The sequence below is a fragment of the Gadus chalcogrammus genome, chromosome 16, assembly GCF_026213295.1.
Source record: "Gadus chalcogrammus isolate NIFS_2021 chromosome 16, NIFS_Gcha_1.0, whole genome shotgun sequence".
Lineage (NCBI taxonomy): Eukaryota > Metazoa > Chordata > Actinopteri > Gadiformes > Gadidae > Gadus > Gadus chalcogrammus.
In genome coordinates, this window is record NC_079427.1 from 1,678,932 (window position 1) to 1,702,526 (window position 23,595).

The 23,595-nt window shown below is 51.3% G+C and overlaps 3 protein-coding genes across 3 annotated transcripts in view; 2 read left to right on the plus strand and 1 right to left on the minus strand.

Annotated features, from left to right (window-relative positions):
• Positions 1 to 1,316: 1,316 nt before the first annotated feature.
• dnajc30b (DnaJ (Hsp40) homolog, subfamily C, member 30b) lies at positions 1,317 to 4,841 on the minus strand. Its single transcript, XM_056612432.1, has one exon. It carries the CDS (start codon positions 4,454 to 4,456, stop codon positions 3,257 to 3,259), a length of 1,200 nt encoding a protein of 399 aa, XP_056468407.1. The 5' UTR covers positions 4,457 to 4,841; the 3' UTR covers positions 1,317 to 3,256.
• On the plus strand, positions 4,823 to 10,772 carry bud23 (BUD23 rRNA methyltransferase and ribosome maturation factor). Its single transcript, XM_056612436.1, has 12 exons — positions 4,823 to 5,005; positions 5,186 to 5,223; positions 5,622 to 5,717; positions 6,038 to 6,120; positions 6,504 to 6,600; positions 7,690 to 7,786; positions 7,913 to 7,963; positions 8,199 to 8,284; positions 8,394 to 8,439; positions 8,529 to 8,590; positions 9,900 to 9,989; positions 10,369 to 10,772. The coding sequence occupies exons 1-12, from the start codon at positions 4,961 to 4,963 to the stop codon at positions 10,421 to 10,423; spliced, it is 846 nt and encodes a 281-aa protein (XP_056468411.1). The 5' UTR covers positions 4,823 to 4,960; the 3' UTR covers positions 10,424 to 10,772.
• A 566-nt stretch (positions 10,773 to 11,338) lies between these two features.
• Positions 11,339 to 23,595, plus strand: part of LOC130406720 (syntaxin-1A-like) — a 31,219-nt gene continuing 18,962 nt past the window's right edge. Inside the window, exons 1-3 of the mRNA XM_056612407.1 lie at positions 11,339 to 11,368; positions 11,987 to 12,034; positions 22,313 to 22,427. Of these exons, the coding sequence (XP_056468382.1) occupies positions 11,339 to 11,368; positions 11,987 to 12,034; positions 22,313 to 22,427 (193 nt within the window). The remainder of the gene's footprint in view (positions 11,369 to 11,986; positions 12,035 to 22,312; positions 22,428 to 23,595) is intronic.

Genomic DNA, 23,595 nt, shown 5'->3' on the forward strand with positions numbered 1-23,595 from the left:
GGTCACGTCAACACCGGGCCCGACGGCGTGGTCCTCCCGCCCCAGCTGGCCCCCCTCCCCGCGGTGCCGAGAGGGTCCTCAGAGGAGCCTGGATCCAGTGGGGCTGATGGGGACACATCATAGCACCAGGTGGGAGTGTGGTCAGCCACTGCAAGCCGCTGGACGATGGATCCGTCTACCAGCCTACCCAGTGGACCGTAGCAAACGTTGCTCGTCTATCCGTCAACGACCTAACAGCTCATCCTACTCGCACCTGGTGGTTTAATCCGTCACCTTCAACAAGGGGGGGCCACACTGCCACGCAGAGTAACACGGTGGGTGATGACGATGCTGATTAATTGTAGCGTAACATCTGAATACGCAGAGCGCTCACACCACCATGGTGCAGAACTGAGAAGGTATCAATCAGGCCGGTCGGTTAAATATGAATCAGCTTCTGCATCACAGTCCGGAGAACCAGCGTCTCTCAAACCGTCTCATTCATGAAGAACCCGTCAGCGCCGCGGAGCGTCCATCGGGCAGAGCCTCTCGTCGTGATCATGGAAGCATTAAGAGACTCAAGATGGTTTCCCTCCATGAGCAGAGTGGAGCTCCGAGGTCCGGACCCAGCCTCAGGGCAGAAGGGGATCCACTCCCGGGTACAAAACCAGTGTGGGGGGGGTTGACTAAGAACCGGACTGGTTACTGATGGACGTGCTCCTGAAGCGTCCCCCCGTCCCAGGCAGGGTCGGCCCCCCCTCCGGTGGGATGAGCAGCCGAGAGACCCCCCCAGGGTTGCCAGATTGGACGGGAAATCTGGGCCAATCTGGGGTCACGGCCTGTGTGTCTAGAAGGGAGGCCTTGAGAGCTCCGGTGCACCTCACCCAGCAGAAGGCGGGGAGATGGACGGACTCAGAGCGGGGACCCCCGGAGTGGGTCTGCTGAGGGGCCACAGTACAGTAACAATAGGGCCGTGCTGGAAAGATCCGTGGATCTCTATTGAGGAGTCCTTTTGTTTTAGTTTGAAAAAACACCTTCACCTGACTCTCTGGGTCCAGGACTTTTATGCAATGGAAAAATAAACTCACTTTTGCACCTTTGTAAAGCATTTGAACCCCCCCCCCCCCCACCCCCATCCACATCCACCCCTTCCCGCGATACAGCCGTCACAGAAGCAGTGCACCTTGGCTTAATGTAGGTATAGATGGAATAGAGGTACATGCTTTCCACATCATTTTTTGTTTTGGATAGGCTAAACTTGCACAAGTGAATTTACAAATGTTGCTGGTTACAGGCAGGTGTGTATATATATATATATATATATATTATATATATATATACCCGCTTTAAAACAAAGAGCACATGAGTTGGAACGACCGCACCATGGAGATGCTTCTGTCTTTTCGACCAGGGTCACGTAGTTCCCGTTTAGGGGATGGAAGTCTTCAGTCCTGTCAGACTCACCGGGAGCTGCAGAGACAGCTATATGTGCCAATTTAAATCCTATTTTTTGAAGTATTTATTTCTCGACAGTTTTAAAAGACTTTTTCCAATCTAGTTTTATTTATGTACAATTTGATTCTCCGTGAAGAAATCTCCTCGGTTGGTCACTAGAGAAGATGGTAATTTTCTTTTCCTAACACTAGAGCTGATTTCTGTTGTTTGGCTGAGTTTTGAAAAGTCTGTGCAGTTTTGTACAAAGTGATGTACTTGACATTCTACTTTATATTTCTGTGAATAAAACGTGATCGAACTGTAGCAAAATGTGTGTGTATATTTTGTTAATTACAATTTGGAGTTCCTTGTTAAATACTCGGCATATTGTTGCATGACTTCTTGTGATATCGAACATTATTATGCCTTACTATTTATCCCTATAAGAAATTGTGGAGAACCTTAGTGTTACAGAGAAAATGAAACTGAAACCAAAAGGGCTCGATTCATGAGAATTTGGCTTGGTGGTTTATTTTTAATCCAGAGTTTAACAAAACTCGAGAGAAAGTTCTCTTGTGGAGAACCTTAGTGTTACAGAGAAAATAAAACTGAAACCAAAAGGGCTCGATTCATGAGCATTTGGCTTGGTGGTTTATTTTTAATCCAACAGATGTGCCTTTGTCTGTCTTCTGATCCACTGATATATTATGTTTGTGTGTGTGCATATGCAACTTTAAGGACATTGGATCTGTGCTGATTAACAGCAGGGGCACCACTCAATCAACTATACAGTAGGTCAGTATTACTGTTCAGGGCGGTGTCAGTCTGGTTATGCAGCTAGCCACTGTTATGTCGGTAGACTGAAGGAGAACAGACCCAATATCCGTGCTACACCACCACTTAATGATACCTCTGAGAGGGAGCTCATCGTTCTAATGGCTGCCAATGCCCCCTACAGGCCACTAGTTGGAACTGAAAGGAACAATCATTAAGAATGAAGCACATTATTCATTTTTTATATTTCATCCTTTAGCAATTACTTCCCATTATCCACCACAATACCAGTGTCAAACTGGTGCCTCTGTCAACTGGTTAGACCTGCTTCCCTTATGGTAGTTGAAGTTAATCGGTTTTCTCCCATCAGCTATTTGACAATATTAAACAGTTAGATCTTGTTTAAAAGTGTTGAAATATAAGTATTGCATAATAATTGCAATACTGCGTTAATCATGTGTACCTTTTCTTTTTTAAGGAGGACAGCAAGTCCTTTCTTTTCATGTATTTTATGCGTTTGTGGAATAAATAATGTTAACTTGAATAAACTCATCTCATTATAGCATATTACATTACAAAAACCCTACTTTAACTCGATTTCATTGGGGATTCTTTGTTTAATAAATTCCTTCCTGAGAGAACGGTGAACTAATAGGACCACCAACAGGACCAACCAGTACACAGTACAGTCTGTATTCAGCAGGTGGATGTCAACCAGTTCCTCCTGTTGATGTCAGTGTTTCGCTCCCAGCGACTCCAGTGAGGTCAGAGCGTCCGACAGCGTCCGTCTTCAACGTCCAAACGCCTCGACACAAACCACTTCCACGGGGTACCTCAACAATAAATAGCTTTAATCATCTGGCGTTGTGCGACATCAGCAACCAATCAAAACCGCCGGTCCTCTCTGGAGCCCCGCCGGTCCTCTCTGGAGCCCCGCCGGTCCTCTCTGGAGCCCCGCCGGTCCTCTCTGGAGCCCCGCCGGTCCTCTCTGGAGCCCCGCCGGTCCTCTCTGGAGCCCCGCCGGTCCTCTCTGAAGCCCCGCCCCTCCTCCCCCCACACCCCGGGGTCCTCAGCGGGTGTTGATCAGGATCAGCCCCCCGACGGCCAGCAGGAACCCCACCGTGAGCTCCATCACCTTACTCCGCCTCCACTTCTCCCGGCTCCGCCTCCGCTGCTCCTCCAGCCACTCCCTCCTCGCCCGCGCCCGCTGCTCGCGCTCCAGCTGCTCGCCGTAGTGCGCCCGGTAGAACGCGTCGAAGTCAAACATGGGCCGGCCCCCGACCCGCGAGAACTGCTGCTGCTGCTGCTGGTGCTGCTGGTGGTGGTGGGGCCCCGGCCGCCGGCTGGGGGCCTCCCTGGACGAGGGCCTCGCGGCGCCGTTGAGGTCGGCCGCGGCCAGGACGCCGCTGTCGTACTTCCGGCGCAGGGCGAGGTTCCCCAGCACGCCGTACGCCTCGCTGACCTCCGAGAAGCGGCGGCCCGCCTCCTGGTCGCCCTGGTTTTTGTCGGGGTGGAGGAGGAAGGACTGCCGGTAGTAGGCCGTCTTGATCTGGGACTGGGTGGCGTGCGGCGACACCTTGAGGAGGTCGTAGTAGGCCGTCCTGCTCCGGTAAAGGGGCCCCGTCTCCTTCGTGGGGCGGCCGCTGTAGCCTCTTGCGGGGGCCCGGAGCTCCAGGAGGGGGAGGGGACGGGGTGGAGGTCCAAGAGGGTGGCCTGCTGAGAGGCCTGTGCTGAGCGTGCTGAACTCTCTGAGGAGCTGGGCTGAGGTAAAAGTTTCGTGAAGGACAGGAACGGCCACGACATCTGCTTTACTGCTCCAGCAGGTCATCCTACCAGGCAGCAGACCCACCCGGACCCCCGACTGAACACCTGGGGAACCGTGTAACGCTGTTTTATGCACGTGCCAGTCTTGGATCAGTTCGACAAACGGGTATACATCGGGACCCGGCGGTATCAAACTCCACCATGCCCGGTTTTCAGTAGCATTTTTAATTACGTAACGTTTTCGAGTCTTTGAGCGCCTGTCTGCGGTTGTTTTGATATTTGAACCCGGCTTATCTTCGCACAGACCTTCAGCGGACTCCGCGGCTCCTACCGGACCTCCACGGGGGGCTCCTCGTCCAGGACCTCCGGGACTTCCAGCTCCGGCGGGATCCCAGCCGGGGGACCGAGCCGCTGCTCGGACCGGGAGGACGGGTCGACCCCGGGTCCGCAGCAGTGCGGACAACCCGTGGGCGCCGGTGCTCAGTCTCTGACTGACCTCTGCCATGTTACCGGCGCCGAAGGGGCCGGAGGAAATAACACGGATGCACAGGTCAGGTATCCGGTACGTCCGCCGCAAACCAATCAGGGTCCATGTGATCGGGAAGTAGTTATCGAAGACGACCAATCATAACGAAGCGCGGAGACGGAGTAAACAACAAACGAAAGTGTTGCTTGATCGCTCATCTGTTTTTTTTAGTAAGTGTGCTTTAGTTTATACGAGAACATACCACTAAGGTCCTTGTTCTCCTCCCAGTATGACCATTATGTTACAGCTGCAAAGGGGACCTGTGTTGCCAGATTGAACCCCGGCTGCAGCCGGGGTTGCCAGAATGACCGGGGAATCTGGCAACTTTACACTCACAGGGCGCATGTCCTGACGTCACGTCCGGCAGTCTCCTATGACGTCAGATATTTTCACGTGTAGAGACGGGACCACAACATTAGTTAGTGGTTTAATTTATACCTTCTGTACTCTTCATCACAGTCGTTGTCCTACACACCTACGAGAATGGCCAGCGGTCGCAGGCCGGAGCACATGGCTCCTCCAGAGATGGTTCGTAACACATGAGAAATGTCCTTTTGATTAACGTCAGTGCATTTCATTACAGACTATTATTAAAACCGTGTATTAATGTGTATCCGAAAGCTTTGGTTCTACATCTGAATGTAGGGTTAGACCTTCATTGATATGTGTGATGATATGTGTGATCTCCTTTGGTTGACGCGTCTGCAGTTCTACAACCAAGAAGAGGCCAAGAAGTACTCCCAGAAGTAAGGACTGATGCTGCTGCTTTATAGATGATGAAATGAACCCTGTTTTGAAATGCTTAATTAAGTCAGCAGCTGACGTGACAAAGCAAATATATCCTACGTGGTATTATACTTATAGTCCTGATCTGCTCTATACGGTTTGAGGTGATATATTGTTAAAGTCTGGGTCTGCTACAGAAGGATTGAGGTGATATTTTTGTTATAGTCCTCTCCAGAATGTTTAAGGTGATATTATTGTTAAAGACCTGGTTGGCTCTAGAAGGATTAAGGTGATATTATTATTAAAGTCCTGGCCTGCTCTATAAGTATTGAGGTGATATTATTGTTCGTCCTCGTTTTCTCTCTAAGGTTTGAGGTGAAATTATTGTTAAAGTCTTTGTTCTCTCGGTGGATCCCAGCTCCAGAATGATGGAGATCCAGAGCCAGATGTCCGAGCGCGCCGTAGAGCTGTTAAACCTTCCAGAAGGACAGCCCTGCTTTCTGCTGGACGTCGGGTAAGGAACACACTCACCCGGAGGGGGTTTGACCATCGACTACCTTCATATGTTTACGATAAACAACCATTCACATGGAAATAATCAATTGATTTAAAATGGGCAACAAGTTCTTTATTCCATATTTTAAAACTATAATGAATAAATTCTATTAGTCAATGAATACCGGATATATAATACATTATAGCTGAGAGGTGGGAGAATTGTAATTTCAGACATTGATCAGTGTTTTATGATCTTTGAATTGCGTACACATACGGTGCGAGCGTACGTGAAGTTGAGGATCTCACGGGTCGTCCCGGTCCCCCCCCCCTCTCCAGGTGCGGCTCGGGGCTGAGTGGAGACTTCCTGTCAGAAGAGGGGCACGTGTGGGTGGGAGTGGACATCAGCACCGCCATGCTGGGTCAGTTCAGCTCCACGCCGCTGCGTTCACGTTCCCTTCATCTGGGCCCACTTCACATTTCTGTCAACGCTGACATTTGTGTACCAGTTAGATGCATTAGTGTGTTAATCAACATACATATACTACAAATATCTAATAATAACAATATCAATGTTCAGACATTACTAACCAAGGAAGTAGGTACAGAAAATATCATCAAAGGAATTATTTTACCTGCTATTTACCAATTTGTGTGCTGTAGTATATTGGTTTAGCTGGCTGTACTGACATCAAATGTAAACGCACTAAGCTTGTTGGGCAGCCTGCCAGTGGGGGAGGCTCAGTGGGGGGGGCAGCCTGCCTCAGAGTGGGGGTCTCGGTACTGACTGTCTTGTGTCCTGCAGATGTGGCCCTGGACCGGGAGGTGGAGGGGGACCTGGTCCTGGGGGACATGGGACAGGGCATGCCCTTCAAAGCCGGCACCTTCGACGGCTGCATCAGGTACAGGCTCCCCACCGTCAGAGTGGGGCTAGAGTTACCTTCATGGTCCTCATCGTCACGCCAATAAAGGGGTGATAGCATGCTTTTTCCGACTCTTCCCTTTTTGCATTACACGGCTATATGACCTATGTATACATGGTCTGAGTCCGAGCCAGAGGGAGTGTTCGCGCCCACTGTGGCCACGGCTCGTTTGCGAAAAATCTACTGTGTGGGCGGGGCTGAGGTGCAAAGTCCTGCCTTCCGGCTACCCGCAACGTTTACAACGTCTCGGGGGGGTGAATTTGCCGACACACAACAAAGCGTTCGACTAATCGTAACAGAGTGGGCGTGCTGACCAATCAGAGCAGACTGGGCTGCTGGAGGGGGGGGGGGGGGGGGGGGGCTTAAAGCGACATGAACGTTTTTGAAAGATGTTGAAATTGGTTTTGCGGAAATGAACAGTGTGAGAATGATAAGGGGTATTTTCAACATATAACATGTAAGCCTATGGCATGTACCCCTATTCTAGTAGTACCCCTATATGAAAAAAAAGCATAATAAGGGATCTTTAGTCCCTTTTTCATTCCCTGTTTCTCTGTGTCGTAGTATTTCAGCTCTACAGTGGCTCTAACCTCTAACCCGTCTGTTTCTCTGTGTCGTAGTATTTCAGCTCTACAGTGGCTCTGACCTCTAACCCGTCTGTTTCTCTGTGTCGTAGTATTTCAGCTCTACAGTGGCTCTAACCTCTAACCCGTCTGTTTCTCTGTGTCGTAGTATTTCAGCTCTACAGTGGCTCTAACCTCTAACCCGTCTGTTTCTCTGTGTCGTAGTATTTCAGCTCTACCGTGGCTCTAACCTCTAACCCGTCTGTTTCTCTGTGTCGTAGTATTTCAGCTCTACAGTGGCTCTGACCTCTAACCCGTCTGTTTCTCTGTGTCGTAGTATTTCAGCTCTACAGTGGCTCTAACCTCTAACCCGTCTGTTTCTCTGTGTCGTAGTATTTCAGCTCTACAGTGGCTCTAACCTCTAACCCGTCTGTTTCTCTGTGTCGTAGTATTTCAGCTCTACAGTGGCTCTAACCTCTAACCCGTCTGTTTCTCTGTGTCGTAGTATTTCAGCTCTACAGTGGCTCTGCAATGCAGACAAAAAGTCCCACAGTCCGCCCCGGAGGCTCCACGTGTTCTTCAGCTCCCTCTACTCCTCTCTGGTGGGTCCACGTCCTCGTTGGAGGCCTGGAACGGTCGTGATGGACAGCACAGACATGGACCTGGCTTCATTCTGAATCTGTTGTTATTGTGGTAACAAATGATGTCATCCTTTATTTATCTTTCAGTCTAGGGGGGGGCGAGCAGTCTTCCAGCTCTACCCAGAGAACTCTGAACAGGTGTGTGTGTGTGTGTGCGTTTGTGTGTCTGGATGCATCTGAATGATTGCACATATTATCAGAAAATGTATAAAACATCTTGCCACTGTTTTGCGGATCATTAACTGATCGTGTGTGTGTGTGTGCGTGTGTGTGTTCACGTAGTTTGGGTCGATGTGTCTGTAATATATTGACAGACCTTTTGCCCCCATGGTTCTGTGGCTCATGCTGACCTGAGGTCTGACCTTCTCCCCAGCTGGAGCTTATCACGTCGCAGGCCATGAGGGCGGGCTTCAGCGGCGGCATGGTGGTGGACTACCCCAACAGCAGCAAGGCCAAGAAGTCAGTTTGGGTCTTCCCAAGTACCTGTGCAGTATTTAATACAGCTAGCATGACCCAGCGAGGAGCACGTCCCTAATGGCTTTACTTCACGTTCCCTTTGTGTCCTCAGGTTCTTCCTGTGTCTCTTCGCCGGAGCTTCGGGAGTCCTTCCCAAGGTAAGCATCTCGGAGCGCCGGGGGCAGATGTCGGAGAGGTTTTCCGGTCTTCTCCGTTGTCCTCACTTTGCTTTCTGAATGTGTTCCAGGGACTTGGAGGAGAAGCATCCGACAGGAATGTTCCGGACCAGGTCCAGTTTTCAGGACAGAGGTACGGACGGCGTTTGGCTCGTATCACATGACTCTCTATGATGAACGCCTTGTTTTATACTCCGTTCTCGGCCTCCAGTGAGAGCGGGTTGGGTCCGGCCCTGCCCTCGAGGAGGTCTAAGACCCAGAATAACTGAAGGGGCGTCGTCCTGTCTGGCTCAAAACTCAGCCTGGCAGATTTTCCTCCCTTCAACATGTTTTACAGCTCGGTTCTTCTGGGGACAGACGTCCCTGAGCCAACTCAGTCAACAACATACACGCAACAAACACGCAACATACACGCTTACAGCTGTGTGTTGCTGAGGTCAGAATGCCCTGAGCCAACCCAGTCAACAACATACTCACAACAGGCGGCTTGTGGCTCAGGAGGTAGAGCGGGTTGACTGGTAACCTGAAGGTTGCTGGTTCGATCCCCGGCTCCTCCTAGCGGAGTGTCGAGGTGTCCCTGAGCGAGACGCCTCACCCTGACTGCTCCTGACCAGCTGGCTGTCGCCCTGCGTGGCTGACTCCGCCGTCGGTGTGGGAATGAGTGCATGAATGGGTGAATGTTAGGTTATATTGTAAAGAGCTTTGATCGGCCACTGGTTAGATAAGCGCTAGCCTGGCTATACCCATGCTGCCTTGCGCGCGTTTTCATTTCACGCTGCGAGGCAGCCTTGATTCCATGGATCAGATTTTCGCTTGAGATAGGGAACCAATCACAGAACGCGGAGGGATGGCAAGACGATGACGATGACGAAATCTATGCGACACACCGAAGCTTGTAGTTTACGGATCCACAATGGCAGCAGACGCGTTACCTTCCGATGCAGCCTTAGATAGGGTTCTAAGTTCTAAGTGTTCTAACACAAGTTTGTTTTGAAAAAAGAGCAACTTTCGGCATTAAACTCTTTCATTACCAAGAAGGACGTCTCTGCCCTGCTACCAACAGGCTTTGATTGGCTATGAGCTACGTACAGACTCGTATGATAGACATTCGTAGCGCCAAATAAACGGCTCCGGGCAATCGTAAACCACGCCTGAAATACGAGAAAACGAATGTGTGGTTCCCCGACCTCATCTCAATGTAGATTGAGATGAGGCCTGGCTAGAAAAGCGCTGAATAAATGCAGTCCATTTGCCATTTACTTACAGCTGTGTTCTTCCGGTGTGACATGGCCCTGAGCCAACTCAGTCAACGACATACACACACGACCTACACACACGACATACACACACGACATACACACACGACATACACACACGGGTGGGTTCTGAAACGGCTTCAATGAATGTTAATGTTAATGTTTCCCTTTCGCTTCACTCTGAAGAACGCGCTTCAAGAACCTGAAGGGGCGGTCTCTGAAGAAAGGCAAGGACTGGATCCTGGACAAGAAGGAGCGGCGCAGGAGACAGGGCCGGTAGGTGGGGGGGAAAGGGGGGGGCAGTAGGTGGATTTTGGGGGGGGGAGGAGACAGGCCTTCAAAACCCCGGCATCTCCATAAGTCCTGTCCTGTAGGCTGTTCTTCTGCGTAATTTGTACTAAATGTTGTCCTCCTATCGATCCGTGTCCTATGTTTTGTCTTTTAGCAAATACCACTATGTAGTGAAACATGGAGCAACCTTTCTTTCCTACCTGACGTTGGAATATTGCAGAGTAGCAGCCCCCAAAGCAGAACCAGTGTCACCACAGCCTCATAAAGCAGAGTGGTTCCAGGAGTCTTACTACGACGTCAGAGTCTGAGAGGCTGAAACCTGTGCCCACTCAAGAGATGTCCTTCCTTGCTCCCCTGTCTACAGAGAGGTCAGGGCCGACACCAAGTACACGGCGCGGCAGAGGAGACCACGCTTCTAGGGCTGAAGGAGGCGGACCCATCGTCCCGTCTGGAAACACAGTCCGACGCAGGTCGGACAAACTGGGGGAGGTGTGTGGTGCGAACTCGGTCAACATCAATCTTGTTTATGGATCGACACATTGACCGCACAACCACACGACCGAAAGGTGCTTAGCCAATGTTGTGTGGAATACAAAATAAAATAACATTTTAGATGTACAATTCTGGAGCGGCGCATTCAAACATGTAATTGAGCTTTATTTGACTTGATTGATGTCTGTTTTCTGTTTTAAAGGGAGAAGTTATCCCCATCTCCTGCATACAAATTGTATTAAAAACTTTTGTTTTCATCATTGCGATATTCAATTATTTCGATGGGATCTTTGGTTTCATTATTATGTGACTGTTTAAATATGAAGCGATAGCGCAAGTGGCCTCCAGATGTCGTTGTAGCGCCAGACGTAAATCGTGCTCCAATCTGAGTCTTCGTTCCACTCCTACTGGGCGTTATCGCCTAACGTTTTAAATCGATATACACAACCAACCTCCACGCCACTGAAGCCAGCCATTCGGTCAACCTTTTGAGGCGTATATAGGACAAAAGGAGCGATCCAAGTGGACAAACTCTACTGAAGATATTGATGAGGCCAATTACCGATGATTAGGAAGGAAACCGGGGTATCCAATGGGTTAACAGTAAATGGCCTCGCCTCACCTTTTATCCGCGTCACCGGGGCGTAAGTGGTGTCACCGCCCCATCAGTCAGACGTACGGGTAGACAGACGGCTGCTCGCCGGTAGAAGACGCTCACGCACCCGGTCGGACGCGACTTTAACGGACAGCGCGCCTGGAACCGCAAAAAACAACCAAGACTCCGAGCGCGGTGGAGAGCAACGCGGAAACTGTCCAGAAGAGCGTCGGCACCGGAGGCGACCATGAAGGACCGAATGCTAGAACTTCGGCACGTAAGTGACTGCTTGTTATTGTACATATGCATTGCTCTAGATTGGTTGTTTCCACTGGAGGGAGCAGATTCATGTTCTCCAAACGCATGCAGGCTGTGGTCGCAGTTGTTGTAGCGAAGTGGAGAGCGCAACAGTTGTGTCTCCCACACTACATGTATTGAAGTAGGCCTGCAAACGCTGAACTCTGTGGGATAACTTCCTCCTGTTCAGTACATCAGATCGTGTGCTTCTGATCATTAAACCCCATCAGTCCATCAGATCGTGTGCTTCTGATCATTTAACCCCAGCCCCAGTGGTAGGTTGAGTGACAGGTTAAAGAGCGTCGAATGTTCTTACCACACGGAGCCAAACATGTCTAGATCTTTATTAAGCCAACGTGAAAAACAAGGGACGTAATGTATACAGTTTTGCCCTTAATTATCTTTATTTTATTCATGTAATTGTGCCGGTCTTCCTTCATGGGCGTGTAGGCTACATCCGTTAGTGCGCGTCTCCCTACTAGTTGCATCTTGAATGGTTATTCAGGCAGAAAATAACGTAATTATCCATCAAGAAATGGTCATAGTTGGAGGGTCAAATGTGTGATGAAGCCTACTGTGCTCAACTGGTGGGCATCAGACCCCGATCGGAGACCCCCAGAGTCCCCAGACCTCCAAGAGGCCCCCGGTTGGTCTGTGTATGAGGCTGGGATCATATATTCTGGATTGTTAAGCTTGTTCCAGACTAACCAGACTAAAGCCTCGCATTGACGTCCAACTAGCCCTGACATCAACATGCTGCCTCGTGTCACATCATAAATAAATCAACCAGTATTCATGGGTTGGTTTATAGGTTTAATAATCAGACCGGGGACTGACGCTATCATAATACTCAATAACTGTTTATGATTTGCAAAATTAATGTGTGCGAATGCGGAGTATTGGTGTTTGTGATAGGCTATTATATCACGTCTGGGGGGGGGGGAATGGCGCCATTGTCAGAGCTGTGTAAGTGGCGATTAAGTTGACGAGAAAGCAAGGCCAAACAAACTGAGACTCCTCGGAATCTAGCGATGAATTGGCCCAAGGGGGGACGCGTGTGTGTGTGTGTGTGTGTGTGTGTGTGTGTGTGTGTGTGTGTGTGTGTGTGTGTGTGTGTGTGTGTGTGTGTGTGTGTGTGTGTGTGTGTGTGTGTGTGTGTGTTGCAATTATTTTCAAATTTGCCTGCGTTATTAAAAAATATGTTAGACATGGAGGAAATTACAAAAACACTCTGCCCTAGAGTGGAACTGAAGACATCCTTGTTTACCAAAGCCGCTCTCAACCAAAGTAGTTTAACTCAACTAAAAAAGCATCTTCAAATAAGATGTTGATAACATCTCCATAATAAGAGAAAATGTGGTCCTCTGGTTTTGAAGAGGCTGGTGGAATGCTTATTCGACTGCTCAGCTGAGAGAGAAATGAATAATGAATGAGTTTTGCTTGTTCATTATAATCCACATGACTAATTAATAATCTGCCATTTTTCCCCCCCTCGCCCTTCTCTGAATAGTTAATGTCCTAAATCCTACGAAAACATTGTCGCCTTCACAAGATGGCGTCCAACGAAAATCACGCGTTGTTCCTCCATTCCGTCAATATTGTGGACAGGACGGCGGGGCGAAGTCTGCTGTGTGGAAGCTCCGGCTCCAGCCGGCGAGCGCGCGGGTCTGCCATGGGCGTGCGGCGCCCCATGTGTCAGCGTGTCATCGCTTGGCAGCCGCGTTGAGTTATGCTAACGTGTTTCAGAGAGCCGGCTCTGCTCTGATTGGACATTATGGAGATCTCCTAGCCTATAGGACAGCAGCATCAACACCACAGATGTTGCGCTCGTGTTCTACTCACACTCGTTTGGTTCTTTTACCACGTACCGTGACTCCCCAACCCCCCGCCCCAACGCACCCCACCCCCCTCCAACCAGGACTGACTTGGATGACAGATGGAATCGATGATGATGTTGTCGTTGTCGATGATGGTGTTGTTGGTGGTGAAGATGACGATTATGTTGTTTTTGTTGTTGTTGATGATGGTGCTGGTGATGAAGATGGTGTTGATGATGATGATGTGTGAGCGTCGATTTTCCGTCCGAACCTCCCCAGGAGGTTGGCGTTGGACTCCGTGGACTCCGCCGTCGCTGTGGGAATGTGTGCATGAGCCGTTGAGAGTTGCTTCGGACCAAAGCGTCTGCCGAACGCCCTGAATGTAAACGATATGGGGGGGTGGACGTTTGAGGGAGCAGAACTCCACTGAATCGGGGGGACCAGTGAAGGTCTCATCTGTTGTGATTCACACCTCTGCCTCGCCGTCCCTTTACCTCCTTCTGGGAATCAGCCATTGTTATATTATATTATACCTTTTCAGAATGGTATTTTGTGTGTGTGTGTGTGTGTCTGTTTGTGTGTGTCTGTTCGTGTGTGTGTGTGTCTGTTTGTGTGTGTCCGTTAGTGTGTGTGGGCATTCTGTCACTATCTTTGTGGGGTTAGAGTGACACATTAACTAATAGGAGGGCTTGAGATAAAAGTGTGTGTGTGTGTGTGTGTGTGTGTGTGTGTGTGTGTGTGTGTGTGTGTGTGTGTGTGTGTGTGTGTGTGTGTGTGTGTGTGTGTGTGTGTGTGTGTGTGTGTGTGTGTGTGTGTGTGGTATTGATTGCATGTGCCTTTAACTGTGCCCTCCCGCTCCCCTCTCACTATGCCTCCTCTTCCTCCTCTTCCTCTCGTGAGCCCTTCTGTCGTGTTCCCCCCCCCCCCCCCCCCACCGAGGGGCGGCGGGTCCCACAAAGCCCCCTGTTGCCCCCCGGCCCCCGTGCTGGGGGGCTCTGATCTGTATCGGTGTTTCCCTCTGCGTTTGGTGTCCTGGGGGGGGCTGTGTTGAAGGAGGAGTCGGTTAGAGACAGCCCACCCCCCCCCCCCCCCAGTGGTCCGGGCTCACATTAACACACGCACACGTCACCCTGGATCAATATTGATCTTTGTGCTTAAATCTGGAATACTATATGAATAGTATTTATTGTGTTGTCCCATGCTGCATGCATGGGACACACATGGAAGCACGCACGCACACACGCGCACACAACCACACACACACACACACGTGCAAACAGACACACCAAACACACAAACACGTGCACACACACACACACGTGCACACACAGACACGTGCAAACACACACGTCCGCAAACACACACACACATCAAACACACACACACACACACACACGTGCACACACACACGTGCACACACAGACACGTGCAAACACACACGTCCGCAAACACACACGCGCAAACACACACACACACACACACGTGCAAACACACACACACGCAAACACACAAATGTTATTTATGCACACACACGCACACTCTCTGCTTAATTGCACTTAATAAGCCATAAACTGAGTGTAACCGAGCTGGTATTCTCCCAAAGACCCATCGGTCTTTGCAAACACGGCCAGCGATCGACAGATCCAGTGTCCGCTTCTGGATCAGTGTTTACCCAGCAGTGAACCATTCATCCGCCACGCCGCCGTGGGCCCTGTCGGCCCAGTGTAGACACGTGGGTTCAGAACGAGCTGCAGGCTCCCACACTTGAATCCAAGCGGGGATGTTAATGGGTTATCTCACACAGAGCGGCAGAGCTCACCTGGTCTGGCTTTGCACAAACTAGGGCTGAATGGTTTGGGGAGATAATCGAATTGCCATTATTTTGACCAATATTACGATTGCGATTAATATGCGATTATTTTATTATATTAGGTTTCTTATGTTCTTTATTATTCACTAAAAAGGCCATTCTATTGTATGACCAACACGACATTGGAAGCAGTGAACGTGTAAACTGCTCTTTCCTTTAGGCCCGGCTGATGTGTTGAGATGAATAGATAATTATGACATAACATCTATTGAATTGTAAAATAAATATAAATCTTACTGATCTCAGTAACGGTAACAAATCACCCACAAAAAAACGAAAAAATATAAAGTTGTATTTATTTATTTTAATCGCAGCCTTTGCGATTTGCATATTGCGTTCTATCACATCGCGATTTCGATTTGAATTTGATTAATCGTTCAGCCCTAGCACAAACACACTTCTAGGAGTGAGAGAGGGTGAACCACCTGCCTGGCAGTCGCCTCTCTTCCGTGATCAGTTCATCGGCTTTAGACGAGTCATCGATGTCGGAATAATGAACCAGCGCTGGTGTCTCTACCTGTCCCCCCTCCCCGTCCCCCCTCCCCGTGCGTAGTGCGGAGTCGGCTCTCCATTTCTAGTATTGATTTCCTGTTCAAACAGTCGGTTCCTCTACGTCTGCTGTCCAGCCTGGCGGCCATCTGAATCATCCCTCACTTTGTGTACCATTCATACGTTCCTCCAGTTAAAACATTTGAAATGGCGGCATGTGGCTCAGGAGGTACAGCGGGTTGGCTGGTCACCGGAAGGTTGCTGGTTCGATCCCCGGCTCCTCCTAGCGTGAGAGTGTCGAGTTGTCCCTGAGCGAGGCGCCTCACCCTGACTGCTCCTGAGCTGGCTGTCGCCCTGCGTGGCTGACTCCCCTGCGGTGTGTGAATGTGTGCGTGAATGGGTGAACGTGAGGCAGTATTGTAACGCGCTTTGAGTAGAAAGTGTGGTATGAATCCTGGCGGTGGACCAGTCCCGTGTTCCGATATCCCTACTTCCATGAGTACACTTAAACGTAGTACACTATCCGCACTCACTAAGTGTGCTAATTTTCAGATGTCAGTGTTGTTCCAAATCGAGTACTCCGTGGTGCACTAACCGGAAATTACGATCACGACTGCCGCCGCGGCTCCTCCCCCGCAATAAACACCCCGCTTTGAACGGTGAACTCTTTACGCCTAGCAGCTATAAAAAGCTATGAAAGCTATAAAAACTACAAAATGACTATTAAAGGTTGGGTATGGGATTTGCGAAACGCCAGCAGACGCCAGCAGATTTTGAAAATACACAACTCAAATGGTCCTACCCTCTCTCCTTCCACGCTGCTACTCCGCCCAAGTACATGGACACGAAATCATGCACGAGCGCGAACACAGATGCGCAAGTTTAGGGTTGTCTTCTAGTGCTAGGTCCAAATGTGGATTAGCTAGTTAGCTAGCTCCAGTAGCTACCGCAGGACAACAACAAACAGAAGCTTGCTCCCGGGTCACAAGCTTTGAGTTTGTGCCCGAAGGGGTCACACGCGGGGAGCAGGGGAGGGGGAGTGCAGTACGACCGTTTGATTGACGTACTCACTGTCCAATGCCACTCGGTGGTTCTGGAAATCATTGGCTGGAGTTTTTCGAACCCTGCCTGTTCCACAGATGATTGACTTGTTTAATGTTCATGTCAGTACTTCTAACTCAGTGGCTGTAAGTGGGTTATGATAAGGATTTCAAGTAATTTTGCAAAAATGTCCAAAAAAGAGAATTCCATACCCAAACTTTAATGCAGGGTATGGATTAACTTTGGCTCAGCCTGGCTCCGCCCTCTTCCGCTACGTAGCTAAGATGGCTGCCGTTGAGTACGAAAAGTGTATGGCGATCCACACTTCGCGATTTGACCGTTTTGAGTGCACCATCCGGGTCCTTTCAGTACACTTATTTTCGCCCGATCTGAATCGGAACGCCCTACGTAAGCAAACTTAGGCTAGTAATTACGGATAGTATGGATATTGGAACACGCAGCTCTTCTTCAAGGTCCAGGTTCTCCCTGATGTTGGACCTGGTCTTCAGGGTTCAGGCCCGACTCGTCCTCCGCTCTTGTTCGTTATTCAGTCTCAGACGCCCGCCCGTGATCCTCATTAGATCTCAATTGAAGCTCTGTGACATTTCCTCCTCCCTCCTCCCTCCCACTCCCCTCCAGTCTCTCACACACACACACACACACACACACACACACACACACACACACACACACACACACACACACACACACACACACACACACACACACACACACACACACACACACACACACACAGAGCCGGCCACCTGTAATCAGCTAGCTGCATGTAGCACCCCGCTCGGAGTGATAAATGGAACCAGCAGGACCGTTGGGAGCGGGTTCGCCCACGCGCCGGACCAGTTCAGGGCAGATTTCCTTCACTGGTGAGAGAAGGCAGGCTTTATGGATTCGTCTCCATTGGATTACGGCGCCTTTATTTCATCACCTAATGGACTCTGGTCGGACCAGGGAGGAGGACCAGGGAGCGTGGTAACCAACAGCTGGTCCTGTTGTAGAAGCATTCCTCCTGAGGTGGTGTCACAACCCGCAGGCCGCATTCCACCTGCTGCTGAGGTGGAGGTGGAGGCTGTGGAGGGGAGGTAGAGGGGGAGGTGAGGGAGGTGGAGGTGGAGGTGGTGGTGAGGGAGGTGGAGGTGAGGGTGGTGGTGAGGGAGGTGGAGGTGAGGGAGGTGGAGGTGAGGGTGGTGGAGGTGAGGGTGGTGGAGGTGGAGGGTGGTGGAGGTGAGGGTGGTGGAGGTGAGGGAGGTGGAGGTGATGGAGGTGAGGGAGGTGGAGGTGAGGGAGGTGGAGGTGAGGGAGGTGGAGGTGAGGGAGGTGGAGGTGATGGAGGTGATGGAGGTGGAGGTGAGGTGGGGGTGGTGGTGAGGTGGAGGTGAGGTGGAGGTGGGGGAGGTGGAGGTGAGGGTGGAGGTGAGGGAGGTGGAGGTGAGGGAGGTGGAGGTGAGGTGGGGGTGGAGGTGAGGGTGGAGGTGAGGGAGGTGGAGGTGAGGGAGGTGGAGGTGAGGTGGGGGTGGTGGTGAGGGAGGTGGAGGTGAGGTGAGGTGAGGTGGAGGTGAGGTGAGGTGGAGGTGAGGTGGAGGTGAGGGAGGTGGAGGTGGAGGTGAGGTGGAGGTGATGGAGGTGGAGGTGAGGGAGGTGGAGGTGAGGGAGGTGATGGAGGTGGAGGTGATGGAGGTGATGGAGGTGGAGGTGAGGGAGGTGGAGGTGAGGGAGGTGATGGAGGTGGAGGTGATGGAGGTGGAGGTGAGGGAGGTGGAGGTGAGGGAGGTGAGGGAGGTGGAGGTGATGGAGGTGGAGGTGAGGGAGGTGAGGTGGAGGTGGAGGTGAGGGAGTGGAGGTGAGGTGGAGGTGAGGGAGGTGATGGAGGTGGAGGTGAGGGAGGTGGAGGTGATGGAGGTGGAGGTGAGGGAGGTGGGGGTGGAGGTGAGGGAGTGGAGGTGGAGGTGAGGGAGTGGAGGTGGAGGTGAGGGAGGTGGAGGTGAGGGAGTGGAGGTGGAGGAGGGGGTGAGGGAACGGGGGGGTGAGGGATGGAGCGCGTGTAAACGAATGCCGCTCCATCCCGATTCCTAAAAAGGGATTTCCTGTAATGAGATCTTGACCAATCAGATTATTGACGAGATGCGATGTTCAACCGACCATCACTTCAAGGAGCACAGTGGTGAGAGAGAGAGAGAGAGAGAGAGAGAGAGAGAGAGAGAGAGAGAGAGAGAGAGAGAGAGAGAGAGTCTCCATGTTGTGTGGGCAAGTTGCTGTAATGAGATTGTAGAGCGAGCGGCGAGAATCTGCAGGGAGGAGGAGGAGGAGGAGGAGGAGGAGAACAGAACACGGATAGGGAGAGAGGGGGATTTTAAGGAGCATTCTTAGAGGGAAATTGACAAGGGCACACACACACACACGCAACACAGCATGGTGTTTGTGTCTCCGTGTTGGAGTCTTCAACTCACAACATGCCTGCTGTACACCAGGGGAACTGTGAGATAGGCCTGGGAGCCCATAGCCACTAGCTAGGCCTGATAGCACATAGCCACTAGCTAGGCCTGATAGCTATTGCAGCATTCTTCAAAGAAAATAGTCCAATCCCGGGTTGCTTTTAACTCACTTCATTCGTTATAAAGTCGGCATGTTTCGGTATGGTAAATTATGAAGCTTAAGGGAGGGAATTGTATCTAACGCTTGGAGAGGAAAATACCGTGATCTACTTCAAGCCCCTGGGCTTAGGCCCGGTGGCTCTCCGCCGTCTACCTATTGATCTCTGGCCTCTTCACTTGACGTCCTCCGATAGAGGACGTCAAGTGGGCGTGGCCTATGCAGTGGGCGTGGCCGGGGTGACGTAATGGCTTAGCTAGGCCTGATAGCACATAGCCACTAGCTAGGCCTGATAGCACATAGCCACTAGCTAGGCCTGATAGCACATACCTCTAGCTAGGCCTGATAGCACATGGCCTCTAGCTAGGCCTGCTAGCACCGACCATGGTTAACTGTCTGTTCTTGAGGAGGATCTGAATGAGGAGAAATGTCTTCCTGGTCTAATGATATCTAATGCTATCAGCAAAGGCTCGCTAATGCAGAGGATGCATCTCCCTGAATTAAAAACAATTAGCGTCTGTCCAATACTTCACTGTGTGCCTCCTGTAAGTGAATCAGCCGCTCCCGTTCACCGATCCTCCCTTCCATCCCTCCCGACGTACGGCGGGCTCTCGCGGTCCAGACTCAGATCCGCCGTTGATTGGCTGGTTCTGTTTGTGCGTGAGGAGCCGTTGGTCCACGGTTTACTCAGATCCTCCTCTGGCACGGCTACCAACACTTAACCCGAGGGGCGACGGTAGCTCAGGAGGTAGAGCGGGTTGGCCGGTAACAAGAAGGTCGCTAGTCCAATCCCCGGCTCCTTCTGGCGCGGGTTGAGGTGTCCCTGAGCAAGACACCCTCACCCTGTAGGGCTGATTACGGTCCCACGTGCCCCGCAAAGCACGTCAGGCCCATGCGGCGGACGCAAGGAGTGTCCGCAAGGGCGTAAGGGGTCCGTAGCCCCCTTGCGTTGCGTGACCGTGGGACCATGATCAGCCTTTTAACGGCACTAGACCAGCTGGCTGTCGCCCTGCATGGTCGACTCCGCCGTCGGTGTGTGAATCTGTGCACGGATGTTTTGTAAGTCGCTTTGCATAAAAGCGTCTGCAGATTGCCATAATGTAGATGTGACCCAGGAGGAGGGAACTGATGAGATGCCATCGGAAAGGGCTCGCTATCCGGAGAGTCGTGGCTCTTCGCTCTGCTCTCTGCTCTTTGCTCTCTCTCTCTCCGCTCGCCACCCACCCGGCAGCACAGTGTGAACGCCCTCGGGACGAGGGCGTTCACACTGTGCTGCCGGGTGGGTGGCGAACCCCCCCCTGCAGACAGCAGCACGCCTGCGCCACCATGACCGTGGAAATGTGGCTTTCATTATCCGCTTGTCAGCGCTGAGGCGACGAGACTCACGTCGTCACGTGGAGGATACGACGGAGTTAGGAGCGATTGCATTTACGGGGAGGAGGACGCACAAAGACTTTGTGTTGTGCGTTGTGTTACGGTGGTGGTTGGGAGGGAAGGCGCGCGATCGTGATGAATGTCACCTGACCTACAGTAATGAACACAGCTCCGCTCGCAGGTCCGCACGGACGCGCTGAGCCATTTCTGATTGGACCTGCGGCCGTCGTTGTCTTTGGAAGACGTTTGGGAAAAGGTTGGCTTTAATATAGACGACGCAAATAACACACGACGTCGGGTATACATGACGTCTCTGCCCCCCAGGCCTAACTCTGGCATCCTTTACGATTTGAGCGTGCATAATCCATGTCTACCTGCTCCCGGAGACAAACAGACCAGCTTGTAGACCAAACTCTCCCGTTTCCCTGGTTGGCTGATAAACCCCACCTTGGCAGGTATACTAGTTGTTGTGGACTTCTACCACTGAGTCCTTGTAGCCGGCTAAAGCCTTTGGGGCCGACCGATGAGATGGTTGATGTTGGGAACTGTTAGTACAGTTACTGTTGGTACACAGAGTTCCAGTAACACATACAAAGTCATGCATCGACACAGCTCTTTAAATGAGGCGCGTAGCCCATCATTCCTAATCAGCAAATACTCCTAATACAGCCTAATACAAAAAAAGGAACGCACGCATAAAGGGAGCAATCAAATAATTGTAATAATAACTCCAAAACGAACGCTGCCAGATTGTACGATTGTGTTGTAATCACACAACATGTCAGGATCTGACAGCTCCCAGACGGGGCACCGCGGTGACACCCACGGCTGAGCAGAACGCTCAGGCGGGGAGCAGGCTTCAATCAGTTCAACTTTATTAGTCTAGCCCTTAATCACAGGTACAGTCTCAAAGGGCTTAACAGGCCGTTTGTTTATGACCCCCCCCAGACCCGGGCCCCCCAGAGGACAAGAATAGACTCCCTTCATTAGCGAGGAAGAAATCTTGAGAAGGCACGCAGAGTGGGAGACCCCTCCTTCCAAGGCGGGTCAGGAGTGCAATGGGGGCCATAATGACATACATACATACATACATACATACATACATGCATACATGCATACATGCATGCATACATACATGCATGCATACATACATACATGCAAAACATTTTAAATCATTGCTGGGGTGCTGTCCTGCTTTAAAGGTCTCTGAGTTGAGCTCTGGCGCCCCCCGGTGCTGAGTGTGAGCTGGTGCCTCTCTGCTGCCTGATTCCCTCTCGGCGCCGTGCCTGGAACCACTTGGCAGCGTAGTCAGCGGCCTAATGAGGCCAGCGCGGCTCCTGCCAGGCTGTCTGACCGCAGCGGCCCCTGGCCCTGGGCCCCGGGCCCCGGAGGGGGCGTGGACGGAGGGGTTAGGAGCCGGGCTGCCAACCACGTCTCCGCCATGGAACCGGGCTCCACACCATCAGTGGTTCTTGGCTGTGTGCGTGTGTGTTTTGACTGTATCTTTGTGTGTGTGCCTGTGTGTGTGTGTGTATGTGTATTCTGACGGTGGGTGTACATGCCTTTATGTGTATGTGGAAGTGTGTGTGCGTGTGTGTGTGTGTGTGCGTGTGTGTTAGCGTGCACATGCCTAGCTAGGAGCATCTGCTCAGCTCCTCTGAGAGGGAAGGAGTTCAGAGTGCCACACCTGTGGTTCTCGGTGGTGTCGCCGACCCCCCCCCCGCAGGCCGACCCAGACCCCAGACATCGCCACGGTCTGCTGGATCCCACCCCCTTCCCTGGGGGAGAGTCCTCCAAGCCCCCCTCTCCTGGAAGGCTCTTTCTCCCCCTGAACGTCCAGGGTGGGGGTTAACGGACCACGGCTCTCACCAGAGGGTCTGCAGAGTAAATCCTGCTGTCACTCCTCCATCCCGCCTCCTCCATTTGTATCTCCGTGTATAACAAGTTCTCCCTCCTCTGGCTGCCGGCTGACGGAGCACTCCTCGTCTCCCTGCTGTCGTAACTCACCCCGCGGGGAAGTAGATCTCATCTTTATTCACATACAGCCGTCCAATCACAATTCAAACGGCCGCCCGGTGGGATTTTGGAGAGGCGTCCTGCAACCTGCCTCGCTCTTTTGTTCTCCCCGTTGAAATGAAATTCAAAGGCTTCTGCGGGCAAATTGGAGCGTCTGACAGGAGGGTTGAGCGGCTGCGTTCTCCTTAGAAGAAACCGGAAAAGGGGGTTTGTCTCGGATGGCATCACGGGGGGAAGGCTGCGCCGCACGTCGACACATTCTATAGGAGGAAAGCACGATGCATACTTCTACGCATCGCTGTCTTGTTATTTCTTCTCCCTCACCGTGGGGAAGCCTGATCCATACGTTTGTTGGAGAGCAGCAGAGTGCAGAGTGATCACTGCCGTGTCTGTTAGAGAGCAGCAGAGTGCAGAGTGATCACTACCGTGTCTGTTAGAGAGCAGCAGAGTGCAGAGTGATCACTGCCGTGTCTGTTAGAGAGCAGCAGAGTGCAGAGTGATCACTACTGTGTCTGTTAGAGAGTAAAGCAGAGTGCAGAGTGATCACTACTGTGTCTGTTAGAGAGTAAAGCAGAGTGCAGAGTGATCACTGTCTGTTAGAGAGTAAAGCAGAGTGCAGAGTGATCACTACCGTGTCTGTTAGAGAGTAAAGCAGAGTGCAGAGTGATCACTGTGTTACAGAGTAAAGCAGAGTGCAGAGTGATCACTACCGTGTCTGTTAGAGAGCAGCAGAGTGCAGAGTGATCACTGTCTGTTAGAGAGTAAAGCAGAGTGCAGAGTGATCACTGTGTTGGAGAGTAAAGCAGAGTGCATAGTGATCACTACTGTGTCTGTTAGAGAGTAAAGCAGAGTGCATAGTGATCACTGTCTGTTAGAGAGTAAAGCAGAGTGCAGAGTGATCACTGTGTTGGAGAGTAAAGCAGAGTGCATAGTGATCACTGTGTTAGAGAGTAAAGCAGAGTGCAGAGTGATCACTACTGTGTCTGTTAGAGA